Consider the following 23,464-nt stretch of genomic DNA (forward strand, 5'->3'; position numbering starts at 1 on the left):
TGGAGCTAAGAGGAGGACATTTGTCAGTGTGTTATGTGATTGCTATCAAGTTGGTTGGTTTTTTTGTGTTCTTTCATTTAGTGAGCTTGTAAAACGCAATAAAATTAAAGAAATGGCGCAAAGAGTTAACTGGTCACCCAGAAAGCAATGTAAAATAGTACTATTAAGTGAACAAGGCTACAGTTATGAAGAAATTAGACAAAAAATTGCTGGAAACAAAACCAAAGGAGGCATTTCTAAATTTTTGAAGAGATATAAGGAGACTCAGTCACTACAAAACCAGACTGGTAAAGGCAGGAAAAGGTGCACAACAGCAAGTGATGATAGAAGAGTTGAGAGACTGTGCCTACGTGATAGAAGAAAATCATCTGGGTATATACAAGATGAAATGGTGCAATACAATGCAAAGTTGAGTGCAAGGACTGTTTGGTGCTGACTGCAGGAATTTAGTCTAAATGCTAGAATTCCACGAAAAAAGCCATTTTTATCTCTCAAACAAAGGTTGAAAAGATTAAACTGGGCTAAAACCCATGTTAACTGGACAGCGGAACAATGGGACAGTGTTATTTGGACTGATGAGACCAAAATCTCCCTGTTTGGTAGTGATGGCATAAAATACGTAAGGAGAAGAATCAGAAAAGATTTGCATCCTGATTGCATTACACCTACCATGAAACACCCCACTTAGTGTTATGATTTGGGGTTGTATGACATCAAAAGGTGTGGGTAGAATTTGTGTGATTAATGAGAATATAAATGCCCAAAAATACATAAATAAAATACTTGAGCCCAAACTGAAGCCTTCCACGTGTGATCTTTTCCAAGATAATGCAGCAATTATATTTCAACAGGATCCAGCTCCATGTCATGTTGCTGCTGTGTGCAAAAAAGTGGTTTTAAGATAATCATATTCCATTGCTGGAATGGCCTTGGAATAGCCCAGACCTTAACCCAATCGAAAACCTATGGAGCCGACTAAAGAAACTTGTTAGTCAGAAGCAACCCAGCAATAAAATCCAATTAATAGAAACAATAAGCCTCCACATAGCCTTTAAAGGAATGTGGAGACCCGACCAGGGCTTCTGGCCTAATGTCCAATCCTGACCTTCTCGTGGTACATCCTGTCAGGTATGTACACTGAACGAACAGGATGGGCTACCTGGACACTGAACGAACGAGGATGGGCTAGCAATTTGAGATTTAGCCGACCAAATCGTATTCTTATTGGCTTAAACCACAATATTAAATGATGGTACAACATGATAGAATTTCATGCCGGCTGGGGCATCGCCTGGTTAAACAAGGCCCCTGTTGTTTTCGCCAGGGAACCAGGGCGAACAGCGAAAAGTCAACTACTGGAACAAATCCTAAAACACACCCCAACTCAATATCACCAAAATTGAAGATCAGTACTATCAACATAAGAAGCCTGAATGGCAAAGAAATGGAGCTAGCTGAGGAATTAGATAAGTACTAGATCGACATAATAGGAGTGACTGAAACAAAAAAAAAACAAAACTGGTGAGCTCTTTCTGAGCAATAAATACAAAATGTTATTTTCAGGCAATAACAATCAAGGAAAAAAAGGAGTAGCCATAGCATTCAACACTAAATACGAGGCTAATCTTCTGGAATGGCAGGCAATTTTAAGTACAGTGATGTGGGCAAATATCAGAATGGGGAACTGGACAATGAGACTTATTTGTTCCTATGGTCCCACAGAAGGTTCTCCTAAGATAGAAGTGGAGGAATTTTTTGAGGCTTTAGGGAAAGCAACTGACACAATGAAAAATTGGTCCTTGTTGGGGATCTAAATAGCAGAATAGGAAATGATTGTCGGACATATAAAAATATTTTGGGAAAATTTGGAGAAAAGAGCAAAGCTAATAATAATGGCAAATACTTGTTGGATTTCTGCTCAGGACATGGACTGGTTATTACTAACACCATGTTCCAACATAAAAATATGTACAAATTCACATGGAGAGAAGAGGCAAGGAATAAGAAAAGTCTCATTGACTATATTATTGTTGATAGTGATGTTTTCTCCCTGGTGCAGGACACCAGAGTGTACAGAGGATTTGAAATTGAAAGTGATCACCATTTAGTCTTAAGCAGGATAAAATTGAATTTCATATTGAAAAGAATAACAAGTAAGAAAGTTTTACAGTGAATAAAAGTTGAGCAGCTCTCAGATGTGAACTGTAGACTAAAATACATAAAAATTATTGAAGAAAAAAATGAAAGAGTTTGAGAACAGGAATCAAACCTTGGAGATTCATTGGCAAGCTATGAAGAAAAGATTGATTGATTCAGCCAGAGAGGCATATGGTGGTGAGGTTGTCTGCATGGAATGGATAGAAAAATCAGAACTCCTTGGTGGATACAGGAAGTTAAAGAGGCGGTGAAGGAAAAGAAGAAAGCATATCAAAAGTTACTGGCAAATAAGTCAGCTTGTGCTCTTAGAGAATACAGAGACAAATGTAAGAAAGCTAAACACTGTGTAAAACTAGCTAAACAAAAGTCATGGGAAGACTGTGGTAAGAATTTAGAAAATAAATATCAAGAAGGTAGGAAGATATTCTGGAGGTTGCTGAAGAAGCTCAGAAACGGAGGAGAGAGTGCTGTAAAAGGAATTAGAGATGATAAAGGTGATATGAAAACTGGAGAAAAAGATATCCTTGAAGTATGGAGTAATTACTTCGAAAAATTGCTAAATGAAACTAGCAGTGATGACAGCACAGTGATAAAAACTACTGACCAGGCATGCAATCTGGAATACATATCCATTCTTGAAGTAGAAAAAGCCATCAAAAGTCTGAAATGTGGAAAGGCAGCTGGAGTAAATGATATTAGACCAGAAATGTTCAAGTATGTGGGTATAAAAGTTTTACTGAGGCTAAACTGCATACTTCAGAGGGCCTAGACAGAAGGTCGAATTCCAGATGATTGGAGTAGAGCTCTCATAGTACCCATATATAAAAAGGGAAATAAAACTGAATGTGAGAATTACAGAGGTATTTCTCTACTAAGTGTTCCTGGTAAAATTTATGCCAGTATACTTGAGAAACAGTTGAGAAGGATTGTAAAAGAGAAGCTTGGTGAGGATCAAGTTGGATTCAGGCCAAATAAAGGCTGTCAGGATCTGATGTTCACTTTACGACAAATAGTTGAAAAGTCATGGGAATATAACAAAGATCTGTATTTAAGTTTTGTAGATCTGGAAAAAGCATATGGCAAGGTGCCAAGAGAGAAGCTATTCAAAACGCTACAGTTATATGGTATCAATGAATCATTATATCAAGCAATACTTAGTCCTTATTTGAGTTGTAAGTCAGCAGTTAGAATTTAAGGAAGTACAGGGAGATGGCTTAATGTTAAATCTGGTGTCAGACAAGGATGTACATTATCAACGTGGATTACATTATGAAGGAAAGTGGCATTAAACCTGATATCAAAATTGGAGATGTTAATGTCAGCTCCTTGCTTTATGCAGATGATGTTATACTTCTAAATAAATCCGCTACAAGTCTGCAAGATTACCTGACTAAATTGAATAACTGTTGTGATAGATATGGTATGAAGGTCAGCAATAACAAGACAACGATAATGAAAATAGGCAGAAGCATTGAAAATATCAGCTGCATTGTAAATGGAGAACCTACAGAAAAATTAAATATGGAAATAGACAACAGAATCAACAAAGCTGGTATGGTAGGAAGTCAACTGAATAAATTTATATGGAATAAGAGAGAAATTAGTCAAAACACTAAATTAGCTGTATACAAGACAGTGTTCAAACCAATTTTAACTTATCGATCTGAGAGCTGGGTCAGAAGTAAAACACTTGACCAAAGACTAGTGACCGTAGATATGAGAGTCCTGAGAAAGATTAAGGGTGTGAACAAATGGCATCAAGTGCAATATCATATTAAAAATGAGGATATTAGGAAAGAACTTGACATTGTCAGCATCCAGAAATGCGTCAGCAGAGCTAATCTCAGGTGGTATGGTCACTTAAACAGAATGGGTGAGAAAAGATTAGCCAAACAAGTGTTCTTTGCCAGGTTGGCAGGAAAAAGACACAGAGGAAGACCAAGATATAGGTGGATTGATATGGTACAATGTGCCTTAGAAGATAGATATATAAATATAATATCTGACAATGTTATAGCTTTGACAGGTAACAGATTGATTTGGCAGAAAATTGTAGGTAGTTAGTAATGTAAATTTTTCATGTAGTACTATCATATCCTGTACACCCCTTAAGGGTAAATGTCAGGAATTTGATGATGATAATGGTTTCACATTATAACAGCTGCAGAACTAAAAAAATTGGTTCACTCCATGGGAAGGTGTTGTAAGGCCATAATTAATGCTAAAGGTTACCCAACTATAAGTAATTAAATCACATTGTGAGAATTTTTGTATATCTCATTTTTTCTGTGTTTCACTTTTCTTCTTTATAACTGCTGTTCTAATAAAAAATCCTTCATAAAAATTATTGCATTACATTCTTGATTAAATTTTTCCATTGATATATAATTTTATGGTATTACTCCAAAAAAAAGTGGTGTTATGAGCCATCAAACCTCAGAAATACACTTTTTCCAAAATATTTCCACAATTTTGGCCACTAGTGTATATTGCCTTAGTATCCTATAATGCAAAGCAGAAATCCTTATGGGTATGTATAATGCTATGCACTATGGGAAGGGTCACTACCTTTATTGAGATTTCATCAGTGGGAGCCAGACCCAGTAGTGATACCAAGGATGAAGTAATGCAGAAGTCATATTTCTATATACAAGTAGCCAAAAGGTTTCACACCTAATTACTAAAATACTCTGGATTAGAGAGATGTTGAGTGCTTTTTTTTTCCCCACTGGGTTTTACTAGAAATTAAAGATGCCAAGAAATTATATTCTTGGTTTCATCCTTTATCTAAGAGCAACTTAGGATAAAAAAATAATAAAAATAAGATAAAAAAATTTTTAAAAAAAACATTTTGGTGGAACTAAATCAAATACATCTCTACAGTCCTGTTATCTTAATGTTTTCTTGTGTTAGGGTTACATAGGTTGCAGATTGGTCTTCCAGACTTAAAATGTAGGGATTTAGTAACTTTCCAGGTAATTCTGCGACAGGTTTGGTCTGACAGGCCTGTTTTACCATAGTGAAGAAATTTAATGTGTCATTTGTGTTATCTTTACTAATTTGAATTGGGCATCCTGTTTCCACTATGCAGAGGTAAGTTGCAGGTGCACTGGATTTTGTAAACCCCAGGAGGTTTGAAAGTTGCCTTATGACTATTTCATTTTTGTAATCTTTTTTTTGTACCTTTCATGGCAATATTGCAGATCTTGTAAAAGATCTGCAATATTGCCATATTCCTTCCTATGCATTATTGCCATATTCACATTCCTTCTTCAGCACCTGCTCATTGGAGTAAATTGTTAGGACTCTGTTTGAGGGTGCTGATGATTTAAAGTTTCTGTGTTTGATGGTTGTAGTCAAGACTTCTTAATGACTACTTAAGTCATTAAGTAGTCAAGACAGTGGGGGTGTGTGGAGTGGACTCTCCTTATCACTATGAGTTGGAGTCACGAAATCTGTTAATTTTTTTCCGGTGTGGTTGGCCAAGTGGTTAGCATATCCGCTTTCCAGCCAAAAGGCTGCGGGTTCGAATCCCGCCATGGGCATGGATGTTTGTGATTGTCTCTGGAAGTACTAGTAGTGGTGGTCGGCGGTAGATGGCGTTCATGTAGTTGAGGTCAGTTGGTGGATTGGATGGTGGAGACAGAGTTGTAGAGCAGGTGCCCTCCCTAGATGAGTCTTTGGCTCCCTGGAGGTGTCAAATAATAAAAATATAAAAAAATAAAAATGTATTGGCTTGTGTGTGTAAGTTTACAGTAGACTGAAGGAAGGACAGCCTGAGGGAAGATGAGTGACAAGTGTCTAGAAAAGGAAGAGAGTTATTGTTTTCAATCTGGATGGTAGACTGAATATGTTTGTGGTGTTTGTTCAGGTGTTCAGGTGTTTTGGCTTAGGAATGTATTTAATGTGAGGCCAAATGACAAATATATTGTCAACACATCAAAGCCAAACTATGGGCTTTAGACTTGCTGAACCTAGAGCTCGTTGCTTTGGGGAAATAGTGAGCCCATGAACGTGCTTTTTTTTTTTTTTTTTGCAAGTAGAAATTCATAAACAAAATTAAAAACATCACACTCAACAACAAAAACTTAGTCAGCTTTGACATAAATGCTCTTTTCACGAACATCCTAATAACATGATTCTTCTCATACAGAATGAACTTCTGTTTGATATTCTGTCCCCCTTTGCCCATGTAACTTCACTCTGGGTATTGTGTGTGACAAAATAATTCTTCTTCTTCTTCAACCTTCTTCTGCTTCTGTCCACTGCTGGATGAAGGTCTCCCCCTCCCCCATGATTTTCCAGATCACTCGGTTTTCTGCCTCTCCCATCCATCTCACTCCTGCAATTTGTTCCAGTTCATCTCTCCACCTTCTTCTCGGTCTTCCTCTTTGTCTTGCTCCATCCATTGGTCTCCACTCTGTTGTTTTTCTAATCCATCTTCTGTCACTGCATCTGGCAATATGGCCAGCCCATCTCCACTTAGCCTGTTTGATGTATTTTACAATATTCATGACACCTGTTTGAGATCTTATCCAGATATTTGTCTTCCTATCTCTTGATGTTATTTTTAGCATATTTCTTTCCATGCGATGTTGTGTTGTTCTCAGCTTTTTGTTTTGGGCTTCTGTTAAAGTCCATGTTTCTCCTCCATATGTTAGGACAGGAAGTATGCACTGGTCGAAAGCTTTCTTTTTAGACTGATAGGGATGTCACTTCTGAATGTCTCTCATTTTCCCATAAGCCATCCATCCAAGGTGAATTCTTCGTTCGATCTCTTTTCTTTGGCACTCCTCAAAGGATAACAATTGGCCCAAATATACATATGAAGTAACTTGTTCTATTTCATGGTTTTCAACTTTGATAGCTCTATGGTTTATGTATTTATTCATCATTATTTTTGTTTTTTCTCTATTTATTTTTAATCCAATTTCTCTGGAGGCTTCATTTAGCTGATTTAGCCTTTCTTCCAGATCTTCAAGATTATCTGCTATTAGGACAATATCATCTGCAAATTTCAGATGATGCAGCCTTTCTCCATTTATGTTTATTCCTTTTGTTTCCCAATCAAGGCTTCTAAAGACTTCTCTAGTGCAGCTGTAAATAATATGGGAGATATGGTGTCGCCTTGCCGGATGCCTTTTTGTATTGGGAACTTTTCACTGTTTTTATATAATTTAATTACAGAAGTTGCATTATTGTAAATATGTTTTAGTGTTTCAATATATGGTTTCTCAGTTCCCTAGGTTTCAAGTGCTTTTAGTGTTGCAGATGTTTTAACTGAATCAAATACTTTTTCATAGTCTATATAGGCCAGACATAAGGGTTTACTGTATTCAATTGATTTTTCAATGAGCTGTCTTAATGTGTGAATTGGTCCAAAGTATTGTAATTCTTCCTAAATCCAGCTTGCTCACAGGATTGCATTCCCTCTAGTTTAGATTTTATTCTATAATTTATAATTTTTGTGAAAACTTTATATATGGTGGTTGGGAGTAGGCTTATAGGTCTGTAGTTTTTAATTTCTTCCTTATTGCCCTTTTTAAAAATTAATATTAGAAGTGAATTGTTCCAATTTTTCGGAATTTTTCTCTGTTTTAAGCATTTATTGAAGAGTTTACTCAACTGTTTGATAACAGGGCTTCCTCCCAGTTTTAAGAAGTCTACCATAATTCCATCTTCTCCTGGGGGGCCTTTCCATTCTTCATTTCCTACAGTGCCATTTCCGCTTCACCTTGTAAGATCTCAGGGGCATCATATTCTTCCTCACTCAAGTTATCCATAGAGGATTCTTGGATGTCCTGGTCTTTGTTTTCATAGAGTTCAGTATAAAATTCCTGAATTCTTTTGATTATTGCATCTCTATTTTTTATCAGTTCACCATTTTTTCCTCTTACAGCAGCTATTTCCTTTGTACCAACTGATAATGTTCGTCTTAGGACCTTCATATTACTATTGTTTTCTATTGTTTTTTAATTTTCCTAGTATTATCCGAGTAAGTTCATGTTTCATCCTTTTACGTATAGTTTTACATATTTCTGTATATTCTATTTTATTGGTGTCATTCAAATCTCTTTTCTTTTGCCTCAAGGGCTCACTTTAGTGAGTACGGGCATGGCAAACCCGAGGTACCTGATGCTGGACCATCCCTTACATCATGTAATATACATCTGTTATATTATCTGTAGACTGGTCCCTCTTCCTTCCTTACTTCTTTCTTCTCTTCTTGCTCCTTACCTCCAATGCTATTAGAATATTCAAGGGCTAGGGATGAATCTTTCCTATTTTGCTGTGTCATTTCATCTTATGCACTATTGTGAGGCACCAACCCGTCTGGCCAGCGTGGTGCTATAAGGCCAAATATCTCCCCATGAATAAATGAATAAAATAGGAAAATTACAAACTGGCTCATCCGTCGCAAAGCATAAAAAGGGACGCGTCCTGGACTTAGGCAGAGGGTCTAGGTCGAAAAATATGCTACAGTCTCTACTAGCTACAATGAGCCCACCTACAGTGCACAATGATAGAAGGATATTAGTAGGAACATATAACTGCAGATCTCTACAGGATGATGATAGATTGGAAGAACTGATGAAGGAATTGGAACATATAAAATGGGACGTTGTGGGCCTTTCAGAGATAAGAAGGAAAGAAGAAACTCTCATGCGATTAAAAGATGGACATCTACTCTACCACTGTGAATGTGACAGAAACTCAACTGGTGGTGTAGGATTCCTAATAAATAAAACAATCAAGGACAATGTCCTGTTTGTAAATAAAATAACATCAAGAATAGCTGAACTAAGTCTCTTCATAAATAAAAGATACCAACTGAAAATTATACAAGTATATGCCCCAACTATGGACCATCCAGATGAAGAGATAGAAGATTTCTATGAAACATTAGAATCCACATTCAATAATTCTAAAGAATTCCACATAATTATAATGGGTGATTTTAATGCCAAAATTGGAAGCAGAGATGATCATCTGAACTCCATTGGTAAATTTGGATTTGGACAGAGGAATGAAAGAGGAGAAAGACTTATTGAATTTGCAGAAGAAAATAACCTCTTTATTATGGACAGCTTTTTCAAGAAGAAAATCAATCGAAAATGGACTTGGAGAAGAAGCCCAAATGGACAAACTTACAATGAAATAGACTTCATCCTCTCCAACAGAAGATATATAATAAATAATACCGAAGTGCTTAATAGATTTAACACAGGAAGTGACCACAGACTAGTAAGGGCAAAAGTATGGATCAACAAAAAATGGGAACGGAATAAGCTCATAAGAAAAAAGTCCAATTTAATGAATCCACAAAACCTCTACCACAATAAAAGCTGTTATAGAGAATTACTCAAAAATGAACTAAAAAATTTAAACACAGCTGATACCATCAATGATGCTAATGAAATATTAACAAAATCTATCTTGAATTGTGCACTAGAAATAGGAGGTGTAAAAAGGCACCAAAGAGAGGAAAAACTAAGACAGGAAACCCTAGATCTGATGAAGAAAAGAAGAGATATGAAAAGAGATTTGAAAAGACAAAATAATCTCTATCTGTAAAAAGAAGGCATGGCCATGGGCTCACAACTTGTCTTGCTTCAGCTAACTTTTACATGACTTCGAGCAACAAGCTCTAGATTCAGCAAGCTCAAAGTTTAGCTCAGATATGTTGACGATATATACAAGTAGTCGTCGACTTACTTCTTAGGTTCTGACTGACCATTCATAAAGCGATCTGGACGTAAGTCGGACCAGTTTAGGTAAATCAGACACTGTGTACAACATAATTGGTTTACTATTTACGAAAATAAAAAATATTATGAAAAAGATATCAAATACTGTATAAAACCAAAAAAAATATTTTTCTTAAAGAACTAAACAAAACATATGTAGAAAATAGATGAGAAATATTTTACTGATCACTCGTGCTTGGCTGTGGGCCACCACTTGATGTAGTGGGAGTTGTTTTTCTCATAAACATGTTGATTTTTATCTGAATTGTTTGTTTCCTTTTCTGCTCGTAAATTTCACGGTATGGCCGAAAAGCATCTTGTACCATTCATTCAATCCCTGCAAATCATTCAAGGTTTGGGTCCATTTCCTCAAAATGTGTAAGAAATTTATTTAGTAGAGAAAAACCTTCAGATAACCCTCTATAATTTCTCCAGATTCTGGCTCTAGCAGCTCTTCAACGTCTTCCACTTCAATGTCTAAAGAAAGTCCATTTGCCAGTGTTACAATATTTTCTAACCATTTCAAGTTCATGTTCACTATCAAATTCATCATTAACAAAACACTGGACACAGTTTTTCCAGATTCCATTCATGCATTTCTTTGTCACAGCCTCCCACTCGGCCGCAATATTTTTGATGCATTTATAAATATTGTACTGTTTCCAAAACTCTCACAAAGATAGTTCTGGGTCGCCATCTGTTGCAGCTATAGCTTGAGCGAAAGTGGTTCGAAGATAGTGCACCTTAAATGTGACAATCGCCCCTTGGTCCATAAGCTGAATGAGTAAAGTTGTATTTGGCGGCAAATAAAAAACTTTTACATCTGGATGGAGGTGGTCTAGGTGAGGTGGATGGCCAGGTGCATTATCTAAGATTAATACAATTTGGAAAGGAATTTCTTTCTCGAAGCAATATTTACGAACTTGAGGTACAAAACAATTTAGAAACCAGCCTTCAAACAATATTTGAGTCATCCAGCCTTTTCGGTTCGAATGGAAGTATACAGGCAGAGCTGTTTACATTCTTGAATGCATGGGGATTTTCAGAATGATAAATTAAAAAAAGCTTCAGTTTAATACCTGCAATGTTCCTGCCAAGGAGCAAAGTCAGCCAATCCTTAAAACCGAGCATGCTTTTGGCTTCTTGGTGAATGTAAGTGCATTCTGGCATCCTTTTCCACAACAATCCAGTCTCATCCACGGTGAAAATCTGCTCTGGTTGATACCCTCCTTCCGTAAATATATCCAGACTTTTAACAAACTCTTGAGCTCCTTCCACATCCACACTTGCTAATTCTCCAGTGACTCGAACCCTATGAAGGTTAAATCTTCTTTTGAATCATCCTGTACTTGCTATAAATGTCTGAGTGTAATCTTTTCCGGCACATTCCTTCAGCATCTGAAAGAGACTTCTAGCCTTCAACTGCACTGTAAGAAGGCTTAAGGATGTTTGCTTCTGTATCTGATCTTCCATCCAAAGAAACAATTTTTCCATTTCATGGATGGGTCCGCACGTTGTTTCGTTATCACTGTTGCTCGCATGGATGCCGAACCTTTAACAACTTCACAAATCCTTTCTTTGTCTTTCAAAATCATCGACACTGTAGAATGAGATAACTTAAAATCATGTGCGATCACGTTCACCTTCTTTCCTTCTTCATGCTGCTTGATCACTTTCAATTTTGTATCTAAATCAATGGCCTTTCTTGCTTTCTTGACAGATCTAGGAGTAGACAAAGGCACTTTCCTCTAGGGTGACATATTTAGGGGTTTTAAAAAAATGCTAATTGTAACACAAATTATAACTGAACCAAAAATAGTGAACGTAATATGTATGCAAACAGAGATCGAGACACATAAATCGCACCAAACACACATTGCTGGGCAGTGGGATGACACTATATGCACAACCGTTCTCATTAGGCTTCAGGGCTACAGGGAGTACACGGATAGGGCATGTGAGGGTAGTAGAAAAATCTGTTACAGTAGTTCATACTGAAACGGGTTGCGAGATGCAGTAGCAGTCGTAAGTCGATCAGTCATAAAGCACATAATTCGTAAGTCAATGACTACCTGTACATCATTTGGTCCCCAGAGCCAGCAAACATTAAACATTCTTAAGCCACCTGAACAAACGACAACTTTCTTCCTTTGCTAGACATATCTGTCACATCTTCCCTCAGGCTGTCTTTCCTTCACAGTCTGCTGTAAACCTACACACACAGGTCAATACATAAAGATTCATACTACCTTCCAAATAGAAATTACAGGTCATCAGCACCCTCAAACATAGAGTCCTAACAATTTCCTCCAATGAGCAAGTGCTGAAGAAGGAATGTGAAATTATTAGCCAAACTTTCATAAAGAATGGCTACAACAAAAAAACAGATCATGAGTCAATTTCCAAAATAAAACACTTACTGCAAAACAAACTGAATATAAATTATTTTATTGCAAAGTAATTATGATTCTAAGGCAGAATCATATTAAAAATGAAAATATTAGGAAGAACTTGACATTGTTAGCATTCAAGAATGTATGATCAGAGCTATCTCAGATGGAATAGTCTTAAACAGGATGGAAGAGGAAAGATTAGCAAAGCAAGTATTTGATGCTAAGAAGGCAAGAAAAAAGATCCACAGGAAGACAGAGATGTAAATGTATTGATGCAGTTAGAAGTCCCTTAGAAGTCCAAAATATAACAGCTGACAATATTGTAGCCTCGACAGTTTGAAGGAAATTTGCCAATAGGAAGTGAGTAATAACAAAATTTTCATATGGTTGTTTTCTTCATCATCAAGCCACTTGCTATCCACTGCTGGACAAAGGTCTCCTCACCAAAGTCCTCTGTTCTAATTTATCTTGAGCTTTTCTATGCCACTGAGTTCCAGCCATCTCTTTAATCACATTCTCCCACTGTCTTTTTTGCTCTTCTTGTAGCTTTCATTCCATCAATGGCATACCAATTTAGATATCAACTTTGTCCATTTTTAAGTGTTACTTCTTGCCCACTACCATTTGAATGTTTAATGGCTGTTACAAGTATTGCACGTTCTATCTTGAATGGTAATAACAAGCAATGATCTTTCCATTTCATCTGGATAGTTCTCAACCTGTTTGACAATTTTTAAGAGCCCATGTTTCACTTCCATACGTCAAGACCGTAAGTATACAAATGTTGAATGTCTTTTTTTTAAGGCAGATTAGGATGATAGATCCTTGGCTCACAGTGTTTTCCAAAAGCTACTCAATCAGTTGAATTCCTCGTATAATTTCATATAGTCTGCAGTGTCATCAGGTGGAGAAATTTGACTGCATATTATACTGATTTTTCAAGTAAGAGAAGAGATAGAGGATAGGCGACTCTTTCCCCCTCCTGTGATTTCTAGCCTCCTGTACACCCTTGAGGGTACATATCAGGAGTTAGGTTTGTTTATGAATTTTATAACGTTCTCTTTGAAAATTCTAATATATATATATACACGAGGTGTGACAGTTTAATTATCGGAATGGTCACATAGTGTCGCTGTGTAGTGATCTGGTTGGAGTCACGTGAGTAATCATATTTGTACATCTTTTCACTAATGCGTGTGTAAACCTCAAGCCAACAGAGCTATTTGCTAGTTGCCTATTGCAAATAAAACAATAGAGATCTGCATGTAAACTTCATCATCATCATCAAATTCCTGCTATGTACCCTCAAGGGGTGTACAGGATATGATAGTATTACATGAAAAAAATTACATCATTATTAATTTCCTATCTACAATTTTCCTCCAAATCAGTCTGTTACTTGTCAAGACTCCAACATTATCAGATCTTATATTTCTATCGTCTAAGGCACTTTGAACCGTATCAATCCACCTATATCTTGGTCTTCCTCTGGGTCGTTTTCCTGCCAACCTGGCAGAGAACATTTTTTTTGCTAATCTTTCCTCGCCTATTCTGTTTAAGTGACCATACCACCTGAGATTAGCTCTGCTAACGCATTCCTGGATGCTGACAATGTCAAGTTCTTTCCTAATATCCTCGTTTTTAATATGATATTGCCATTGATGCCATCTGTTCACGCCTATAATCTTTCTCAGGACTCTCATATCTGTGGTCTCTAGTCTTTGGTCAAGTGTTTTACTTCTGACCCAGCTCTCAGATCCATAAGTTAAAACGGGTTTGAACACTATCTTGTATACAGCTAATTTAGTGTTCCGACTAATTTCTCTCTTATTCCATTAGAATTTATTCAATTGACTTCCCACCATACCAGCTTTGCTGATTCTGTTGTTTATTTCTATATTTAGTTTACCATCTTCAGTAAACATTGTGGCTAAATAGCTGAAATGTTTTACTTGTTCCACAGGTTCTCCATTCACAACACATTTGACATTTTCAATGATTCTGCCTATTTTCATTGTCTTTGTCTTTTTATTGCTGACCTTCATACCATATCTATTACAACGGCTATTCAATTTAGTCAGAGACTCTTGCAGACTTTGCAGACTTGTAGCAGATTTATTTAGAAGTATAACATCATCCGCATAAAGCAAACAGCTGACATTAACATCTCCAATTTTGATATCATGTTTAATACCACTTTCCTTCATAATGTGATCCATATAGATAATGAATAACAGAGGGGATAATGTACATCCTTGTCTCACACCAGATTTAACATTAAACCATGTTCCTGTACTTCCTTCAATTCTAACTGCTGACTTACAACTCAAATAAAGACTAAGTATTGCTTGATATAATGCGCCATTGACACCATATAACTGCAGCGTATTGAATAGCTTCTCTCTTGGCACCTTGTCATATCCATTTTCCAAATCGACAAAACTTAAATACAGATCTCTGTTATATTTCCATGCTTTCTCGACTATTTGTCGTAAAGTGAAGATCTGATCCTGACAGCCTCTATTTGGCCTGAATCCAGCTTGTTCTTCACCAAGCTTTTCTTCCACAATTCTTCTCAACCATTTCTCAAGTATACTTGCATAGATCTTGCCAGGAACATTCAGTAGGGAAATACCTCTGTAATTCTCACATTCAGTTTTATTTCCCTTTTTATATATGGGTACTATGAGAGCTCTACTCCAATCATCGGGAATTCGTCCCTCTGTCCAGGCTTTCTGAACTGCAGTGCAGCCACTGTAAGACTCCTATACCACCATACTTCAGCATTTCTGGTCGAATATCATCTACTCCTGCTGCCTTTCCACATTTCAAGCCTTTGATGGCTTTTTCTACTTCATGTATAGATATGTATTCCTGACTGCATGCCTGGTCAGTGTTTTTTACCACTGTGCTGTCATCACTGCTTGTTTCATTTAGCAGTTTTTCAAAGTAATTACTCCATACTTCAAGGATATCTTTTTCTCCAGTTTTCATGTCACCTTTATCATCTCTAACTCCTTTTACAGCACTCTTTCCTCCATTCCTAAGCTTCTTCAACAACCTGCAGCATATTTTGTCCCTTCTTGATATTTATTTTCTATATTCTTGCCAAAGTCCTCCCATGACTTTTGTTTAGCTAATTTTACACAGTATTTAGCATTCTTGCATTTGTCTCTATATTCTCTAAGAGCACAAGCTGACATATTTGACAGGAACTTTTGATATGCTTTCTTCTTTTCCTTCACTGCCTCTTTAACTTCTTGTGTCCACCAGGGAGTTCTGATTTTTTTTTATCCTTGCAGACAACCTCACCACATGCCTCTCTGGCAGAATCAATCAATGTTTTCTTCAGAGTTTGCCACTGAATCTCCAAGGTTTGATTCCTGTTCTCAAACTCTTCCATTTTTTCTTCAATAATCTTTGTGTATTTCAGTCTACAGTTCACATCTGAGAGCTGCTCAACTTTTATTGGCTTTAAAACTTTCTTACATGTTATTCTTTTCAATATGAAATTCAATTTTATCTTGCTCAAGACTAGATAGTGATCACTTCCAATTTCAAATCCTCTATACAATCTGGTGTCCTGCACCAGATCTTTTCAATATGAAATTCAATTTTATCTTGCTCAAGACTAGATAGTGATCACTTCCAATTTCAAATCCTCTATACACTCTGGTGTCCTGCACCAGGGAAAAAACATCACTATCAACAATAACATAGTCAATGAGACTTTTCTTATTCCTAGCCTCTTCTCTCCATGTGAATTTGTGCACATTTTTATGTTGGAACATGGTGTTAGTAATAACAAGTCCATGTCCTGAGCAGAAATCCAACAGATATTTGCCATTATTATTAGCTTTGCTCTTTTCTCCAAATTTTCCCAAAATATTTTTGTATGTCTCACAATCATTTCCTGCTCTGCTATTTAGATCCCCAACAAGGACCAACTTTTTTTTTTTCATTGTGTCAGTTGCTTTTTCTAACGCTTCAAAAAATTCCTCCACTTCTACCTTAGTAGAACCTTCTGTGGGACCATAGGCACAAATAAGTCTCATTGTCCAGTTCCCCATTCTCATATTTGCATACATTACTCTACTTGAGACTGACTGCCATTCAAGAAGATTGGCCTCGTATTTTGTGTTGAATACTATGGCTACTCCTTCTTTTCCTAGATTGTCATTGCCTGAATATAACATTTTGTATTTATTGCTCAGAAAGATCTCACCAGTTTTGGTCTTTTTTGTTTCAATCACCCCTATTATGTCGATCTGGTACTTATCTAATTCCTCAGCTAGCTCCATTTCTTTGCCATTCAGGCTTCTTACGTTGATAGTACCGATCTTTAACTCTGGTGATGTTGAGTTGGGGTTTGTTTTCAGATTTGTTCCAGTAGCTGACTTTTCGCTGTTCGCCCTGGTTCCCTGGCGAAAACAATGGGGGGCCTTGTTTAACCGGGTGATGCCCCAGTCGGCATGAAATTTTGTCATGTTGTACCATCATTTTTTATTTTGGTTTAACCAATAAGAATACAATTTGGTCGGCTAAATCCCAAATTGCCAGCCCATCCTCGTTCATTGAGTATCCAAGTAGATACCCAACAGGATGCACCATGAGAAGGTGAGGATTGGACATTAGGTCAGAAGCCCTGGTCAGTTCTCTGCATTCCTTTAAAGGCTATGTGGAGGTCTCCTCTCAGTTATACAGTTTTGACCCTTAAGCACCCCAATCAATTCAACTTATTGTAATTAATAATTAGTCTACATTGTAATTTCCTTAAAAAATATTATTTCTTAATGAAATAATATTTCTTAGTGAAAATGGCAAAATAAGCATGGATATAGAAAACAGGATAAGAAAAGTCAGTATACAATGGAATCAATTGAATAAATTTACCTGAAGTAAGAGTAATTAACTAAAACACTAAAATAGTACTACTGAACAAGACAGTGTTCAAAATAATTTTAATTCACAGATAAGACAGGTTTGAGTTAGAAATCAAACAGCTAACAAAGATAAACCATCACAAATGTGACAATTCCAAGGAGATTTAGTGGAGTGAGTCTAGCCATAAATACTGTTACAAATTGAACAGCACATAAAGCTTTAATCTATCAGTAAATCATTTCAGCACAACATAGACACCACATGAATGGTGTGCATATAGCAGCACTTAATTTTCAAAATGTCCCCCTTTTGCCTTCACACAAGCCTGAAGGCTGTGAGGCCACATACTGATAGCAGCATGCAACATCCAATGGAAATGCTACCACTGCTCACTCCAATTCCACCTTCAGGCTGGTGATGCTTTGGTGTAATTTCTTGAAGAATCTCTCAAGCTCTGACCACAATTTGAAGCCCAATGATGGACATTCACCCTCAACCACTGTTGTGTGGTCCTCTCCTTGTGTGCAAGGGCTGAGTCCTGTTCGAAGTTCCACTGCCTACTGTGAAACAAGTTGTTCATGGGCCATACCACAGGTTCCAGCACTGTGTCTTGATACACTTTGGCGATACACATTTCTTGCAGAAATGCAACTTGAATACCCCAATACATCACCCTCCCTCCACCAAACCATCACTGACATGGAAGTGGTGACCTCTGAATCCTGGGTGCTATGGCACATGCTGTACGACCATCTGAGGCATATACTCAATCATTGTGGTGTTAGGAAGCATCCAGTAAAATGATGATAGGCTCTCACCCCCACCCCCAGGTCGTCACTTAGTATGCATAACATCATTTCTCTACAAAACATTCATCTTTCACAATATCACTTTCTGCATTCTCACAGGATTATGGCAAAGGCATGCCTTCACAGCCCTCGCAAGCTACTGCATCCTAACACAGCATGTTCGACCTGTTATTTGGAGGTCAGATACATCTCCTGTATCGTTATAACGGTTAACAGTCCAATACACAAACATCCTACTAATCCCAAGTGTTTGTAGTGTGTTGAAAATAACAGGCGGATGCATTCCAACCATATGAAGTGCTATTACAGCTACACGATTCTCATAATCTCTCCACTACATGTTAACCTGTCCAGCTAGACCTCTCTCTCTCTCTCTCTCTCTCTCTCTACTGATAAAACATGCAAATGTTGGCTGCACACAGCACTGCTAACAGAACCTGTAACAGTATTTATTGCAAGACTGTGTATCAATGACAGAACCATTAAAAATGAAGATATCAGAAAAAAAACTTGACGCTGTTATTCAAAACTGTAAGCAAAGCTAATCTAAGACCATACAGTTACCTAAACAAATGAGCAATGGAAGATTAGCAAAATAAACATTGGGATCAAAAATAACTATCGACCCAAGAAAACATGGGTGAGTTGATACAATGAGGAGAGCTGTTAGAAGTTCAAAATGTATGAGCCGATCAAATAAGACTTGATATAGAGAAGACCAGTTTGGAAGATCGTTCTTGATAAACTAGTCATGAAATAATGTCGTTTATCATATCTGACATAATAACCCTTCCATATATACATCAGAAAATGATGACTTTGGCATAAAAATGTGTGATCGAAATTTGGAGCAGCATGTTAACATCAAATTTTGTGTGAAAATTGGCAAAACTGCAACTGAAACATTGGAGCTATTTAAAGTGGCATATGGTGTGGATGCTCTAAAAAAAGTCGTGTCTTTGAGTGGCATAAGAGTGAGCGAGAAGACGTGAATGACAACCCCAATAGTGGGCAGCCAAATACAAAAATTACGGATGCAAATGTGAACAGAGTGTGAGATTTGGTAAGGTCTGGCAGATGATTAAATGTGTGATTAATGGCTAATGATTACAAATGAATCGAGAAACAGTCAGGTAATTTTAACTGAAGAATTGGGTACGCAAAAGATTTTGAAAGAAATCACAACAATGCACCAAGCCATAGTGTGCTCATCATGAGAGAGTGTCTGGCCAAAAAATCAATTACCGAATTAAGTCATCCTGCTTATTCACCTGACTTAGCTTCCTGTGATTTCTAGCCGTTTCCAAAATTAAAGACTGCGCTAAAAAGATGAAGATTTTCTGACATTGCTGATAAACAGCATAATGTGATAAAGGAGCTCAAGAGTATTCCAGAAAAAGAGTTCCAGGCCTGTTTCCAAAAATGAATACACCATCTAAACCAGTGTATAAATGCACAAGGAGACTACTTCAAAGGCGACAGGTGCAGTCCAGAAATTAAATTGTCACATCTCATATATACAGAGCAAAACAACATGCTATAATATTTCTAGAATAAAACTTACCTGAAATAACAAAAAAGCATCAGCAGCACATGGATGCAGTGATTTTGGTGGTATTTTACTACCTGCTTTAAGTTCCTCTATGTTTATGTCATCTTTTATGCCTTTACAAATGACAAAAAAGAAATGTACTTAGGAAACACTTGAACATATTTAAGTCATTGATAAATATAACATATGACCAAAATAAAGCAAAATTAAACCATAACTGATAGTGATGTGTTACTACAAAATCAAATCAGCAAATTTAAAAGTGACTAATCATTATTCCAATGCTACTGTTTGAAATAATGGTTTTTATGAACACTTCAAAAATATATCTCATATTTAGTTATGTCCTCTTTCTAATAAAGAATGGGATTACAACAGACATATAGTAATTTACCATTTATATGACCTCCACATTGCTCAAGAACTATTACAGCTTTGTGAACAGTCAAAGATTACAACCAATTTGACACATTGAGAACAACAACAATGAATATAATTATCTGAACAGACAGATTAAAAAGGAAGTAAAGTTGCAAAAATATAAATGGTTATCTGAAGAACTCAAAGAAACTGAGGATAATTTTCATAAGAATAACCATGCAACAGACCAAATAATTAAGAAATTAACAAATCATTTTGTTTGTAACAGCTAGATAATTGAGGATGGAACAAATATTACGATAATGAAAAAATATTGAAACGATAGTATGATTATTCAAGTAAACTATTCAAGATATCTTAGACCAACAAAATTTAGAGGGAATTATTGCAATGATAACAGAGAACAATGATTATTCTATACTTAGAGAAGTAGAAAGAGCCATCTTAAGATCAAAACAAGAAAAACAGCAAGAAATGACAATATTCCAGTAGAACTACTTAAAGAAGGGGAAAACCTGTTAATGCATTCCACAAAATTTGCCAGCAGGTGTGGAACTGACATCTGGCCAAAAGACTAACATATAGTTATCCTTATTCCCATTCCAAAAAAAAAAAGAAATAGCAAAATGTGCAATAATTTTAGGACAATTAGCCTCATCAGCCACCCAAGTAAAATATTTTTGGCCATTTTACTTTCACGTATTGAAGTAAAAGTGGAATTCGATTTTTCAGACTTTCAGGTCAGATTTAGAAAGGAGTACAATTGACCATATATACACACTCCATATCATTGGGAGAAAAATATAAAACATAATCAAGTAATGAGCCATAATTTTATTGACCTACAGAAAACCTTTGATTCTAGTTGGCATCATGACCTTTGGAAAATTCTGCAACATAATGGAACAGACAGCAAAAAAATATGACTGACTTAATACCAATACTAATCTTCTGAAATGATGGTTGAAATCAAGATGGAATTATAGCACTCCCTTTTCCAATGGAATGTGGAGTGAGACAGGGTTGAAAATTATCACCAATGTTATCTAACTGCTTCCTCGAATATGTTGTAAATGAAGCCCTAGAGAACTGTGATAGTGGAATAACAGTAGGAGGAAGAAGAATAAACCATCTAAAATTTACTGATGATATTGATCTTCCATTTTTTTTTTTTTTTTTTTGGTTTAACCAATAAGAATACAATTTGGTCAGCTAAATCCCAAATTGGCAGCCCATCCTCGTTTGTTCAGTATCCAGGTAGATACCCAACAGGGTGCACCACGAAAAGGTGAGGATTGGACATTAGGTCAGAAGCACTGGTCGGTTCTCTGCATTCCTTTAAAGGCTATGTGGAGGTCTCCTCTCAGTTATACAGCTTTGACCCTTAAGCACCCCCTAGAAATAGAAATAGAAAATAAATAGAAAATAAATATCAAGAAGGTGGCAAAATATTCTGGAGGTTGTTGAAGAAGCTTAGGAATGGAGGAAAGAGTGCTGTAAAAGGAGTTAGAGATGATAAAGGTGACATGAAAACGGGAGAAAAAGATATCCTTGAAGTATGGAGTAATTACTTTGAAAAACTGCTAAATGAAACAAGCAATGATGAGAGCACAGTGCTAAAAAACACTGACCAGACATGCAGTCAGGAATACATATCCATACATGAAGTAGAAAAAGCCATCAAAGGCTTGAAATGTGGAAAGGCAGCAGGAGTAGATGATATTCGACCAGAAATGCTGAAGTATGGTTGTATAAGAGTTTTACAGTGGCTGCACTGCATAGTTCAGAAAGCCTGGACAGAGGGACGAATTCCCGATGATTGGAGTAGAGCTCATAGTACCCATATATAAAAAGGGAAATAAAACTGAATGTGAGAATTACAGAGGTATTTCCCTACTGAGTGTTCCTGGCAAGATCTATGCAAGTATACTTGAGAAACGGTTGAGAAGAATTGTGGAAGAAAAGCTTGGTGAAGAACAAGCTGGATTCAGGCCAAATAGAGGTTGTCAGGATCATATCTTCACTTTACGACAAATAGTCGAGAAAGCATGGGAATATAACAGAGATCTGTATTTCAGTTTTGTCGATTTGGAAAAGGCATATGACAAAGTACCAAGAGAGAAGCTATTCAATATGCTACAGTTATATGGTGTCAATGGGGCATTATATCAAGCAATACTTAGTCTTTATTTGAGTTGTAAGTCAACAGTTAGAATTGAAGGAAGTACAGGAAGGTGGTTTAATGTTAAATCTGGTGTGAAACAAGGATGTACATTATCCCCTCTGTTATTCATTATCTATATGGATCACGTTATGAAGGAAAGTGGTATTAAACATGATATCAAAATTGGAGATGTTAATGTCAGCTCTTTGCTTTATGCGGATGATGTTATACTTCTAAATAAATCCGCTACAAGTCTGCAAGATTCTCTGACTAAATTGAATAGCTGCTGTAATAGATATGGTATGAAGGTCAGCAATAAAAAGACAAAGACAATGAAAATAGGTAGAATCATCGAAAATGTCAACTGTATTGTGAATGGAGAACCTGTGGAACAAGTGAAACATTTCAGCTACTTGGGCACGATTTTTACTGAAGATGGTAAATTAAATATAGAAATAGACAACAGAATCAGCAAAGCTGGTATGGTAGGAAGTCAATTGAATAAATTCATATGGAATAAGAGAGAAATTAGTCGGAACACTAAATTAGCTGTGTACAAGACAGTGTTCAAACCAGTTTTAACTTACGGATCTGAGAGCTGGGTCAGAAGTAAAACACTTGACCAAAGACTAGAGACTGCAGATATGAGTCCTGAGAAAGATTATAGGCGTGAGCAGATGGCATCAAGTGCAATATCATATTAAAAACGAGGATATTAGGAAAGAACTTGACATTGTCAACATCCAGGAATGCGTTAGCAGAGCTAATCTCAGGTGGTATGGTCACAAACAGAATGGGCAAAGAAAGATTAGCAAAACAAGTGTTCTCTGCCAGGTTGGCAGGAAAACGACCCAGAGGAAGACCAAGATATAGTGGATTGATATGGTACAAATTGTCTTAGACAATAGAAATATAAGATCTGATAATGTTGGAATCTTGACAAGTAACAGACTGATTTGGAGGAAAATTGTAGATAGGAAGTTAGTAACGATGTAATTTTTTTCATGTAGTACTATCAAATCCTGTACACCCCTTGAGGGTACATGGTAGGAATTTGATGATGATGATGATGATGATTGATCTTCCATCAGATAATAAATCAGATCTCCAGGATCTGGTTTGTTTTCTGCTAGAAGATGACATTGAAAAGATGGTAAAATAATGACAATGAAATAAAATGACAATGAAGTAAAAACAATGACAAATATCTGTGCTTCTGATCAAGAAGGAAGTAATGTAGCAGAAGCTGAAAAATTCCTGCTTAACAATACACCCAAAGAAGTTGATCAGTTTAAATACCTAACATGTTCTAATATGATATTAGAAAAAAAATTGCAAAAGCAAACAACAGCAGCACTCTAAAAATTAAACCGCTA

The 23,464-nt window shown here is 36.6% G+C and overlaps 1 protein-coding gene across 1 annotated transcript in view; it reads right to left on the reverse strand.

Moving 5' to 3' along the window:
* mon2 (Mon2 homolog, regulator of endosome-to-Golgi trafficking) overlaps positions 1–23,464 on the reverse strand; it is a 749,535-nt gene that overhangs the window by 555,894 nt on the left and 170,177 nt on the right. The window contains exon 7 of the mRNA XM_090397718.1: positions 19,556–19,656. Within this exon, the coding sequence (XP_090253844.1) occupies positions 19,556–19,656 (101 nt within the window). The remainder of the gene's footprint in view (positions 1–19,555; positions 19,657–23,464) is intronic.

The sequence above is a fragment of the Typopeltis vanoorti genome, chromosome 1 (genome assembly GCF_054136105.1).
Source record: "Typopeltis vanoorti isolate ZY-2024b chromosome 1, IOZ_Tvanoo_1.0, whole genome shotgun sequence".
Lineage (NCBI taxonomy): Eukaryota > Metazoa > Arthropoda > Arachnida > Uropygi > Thelyphonidae > Typopeltis > Typopeltis vanoorti.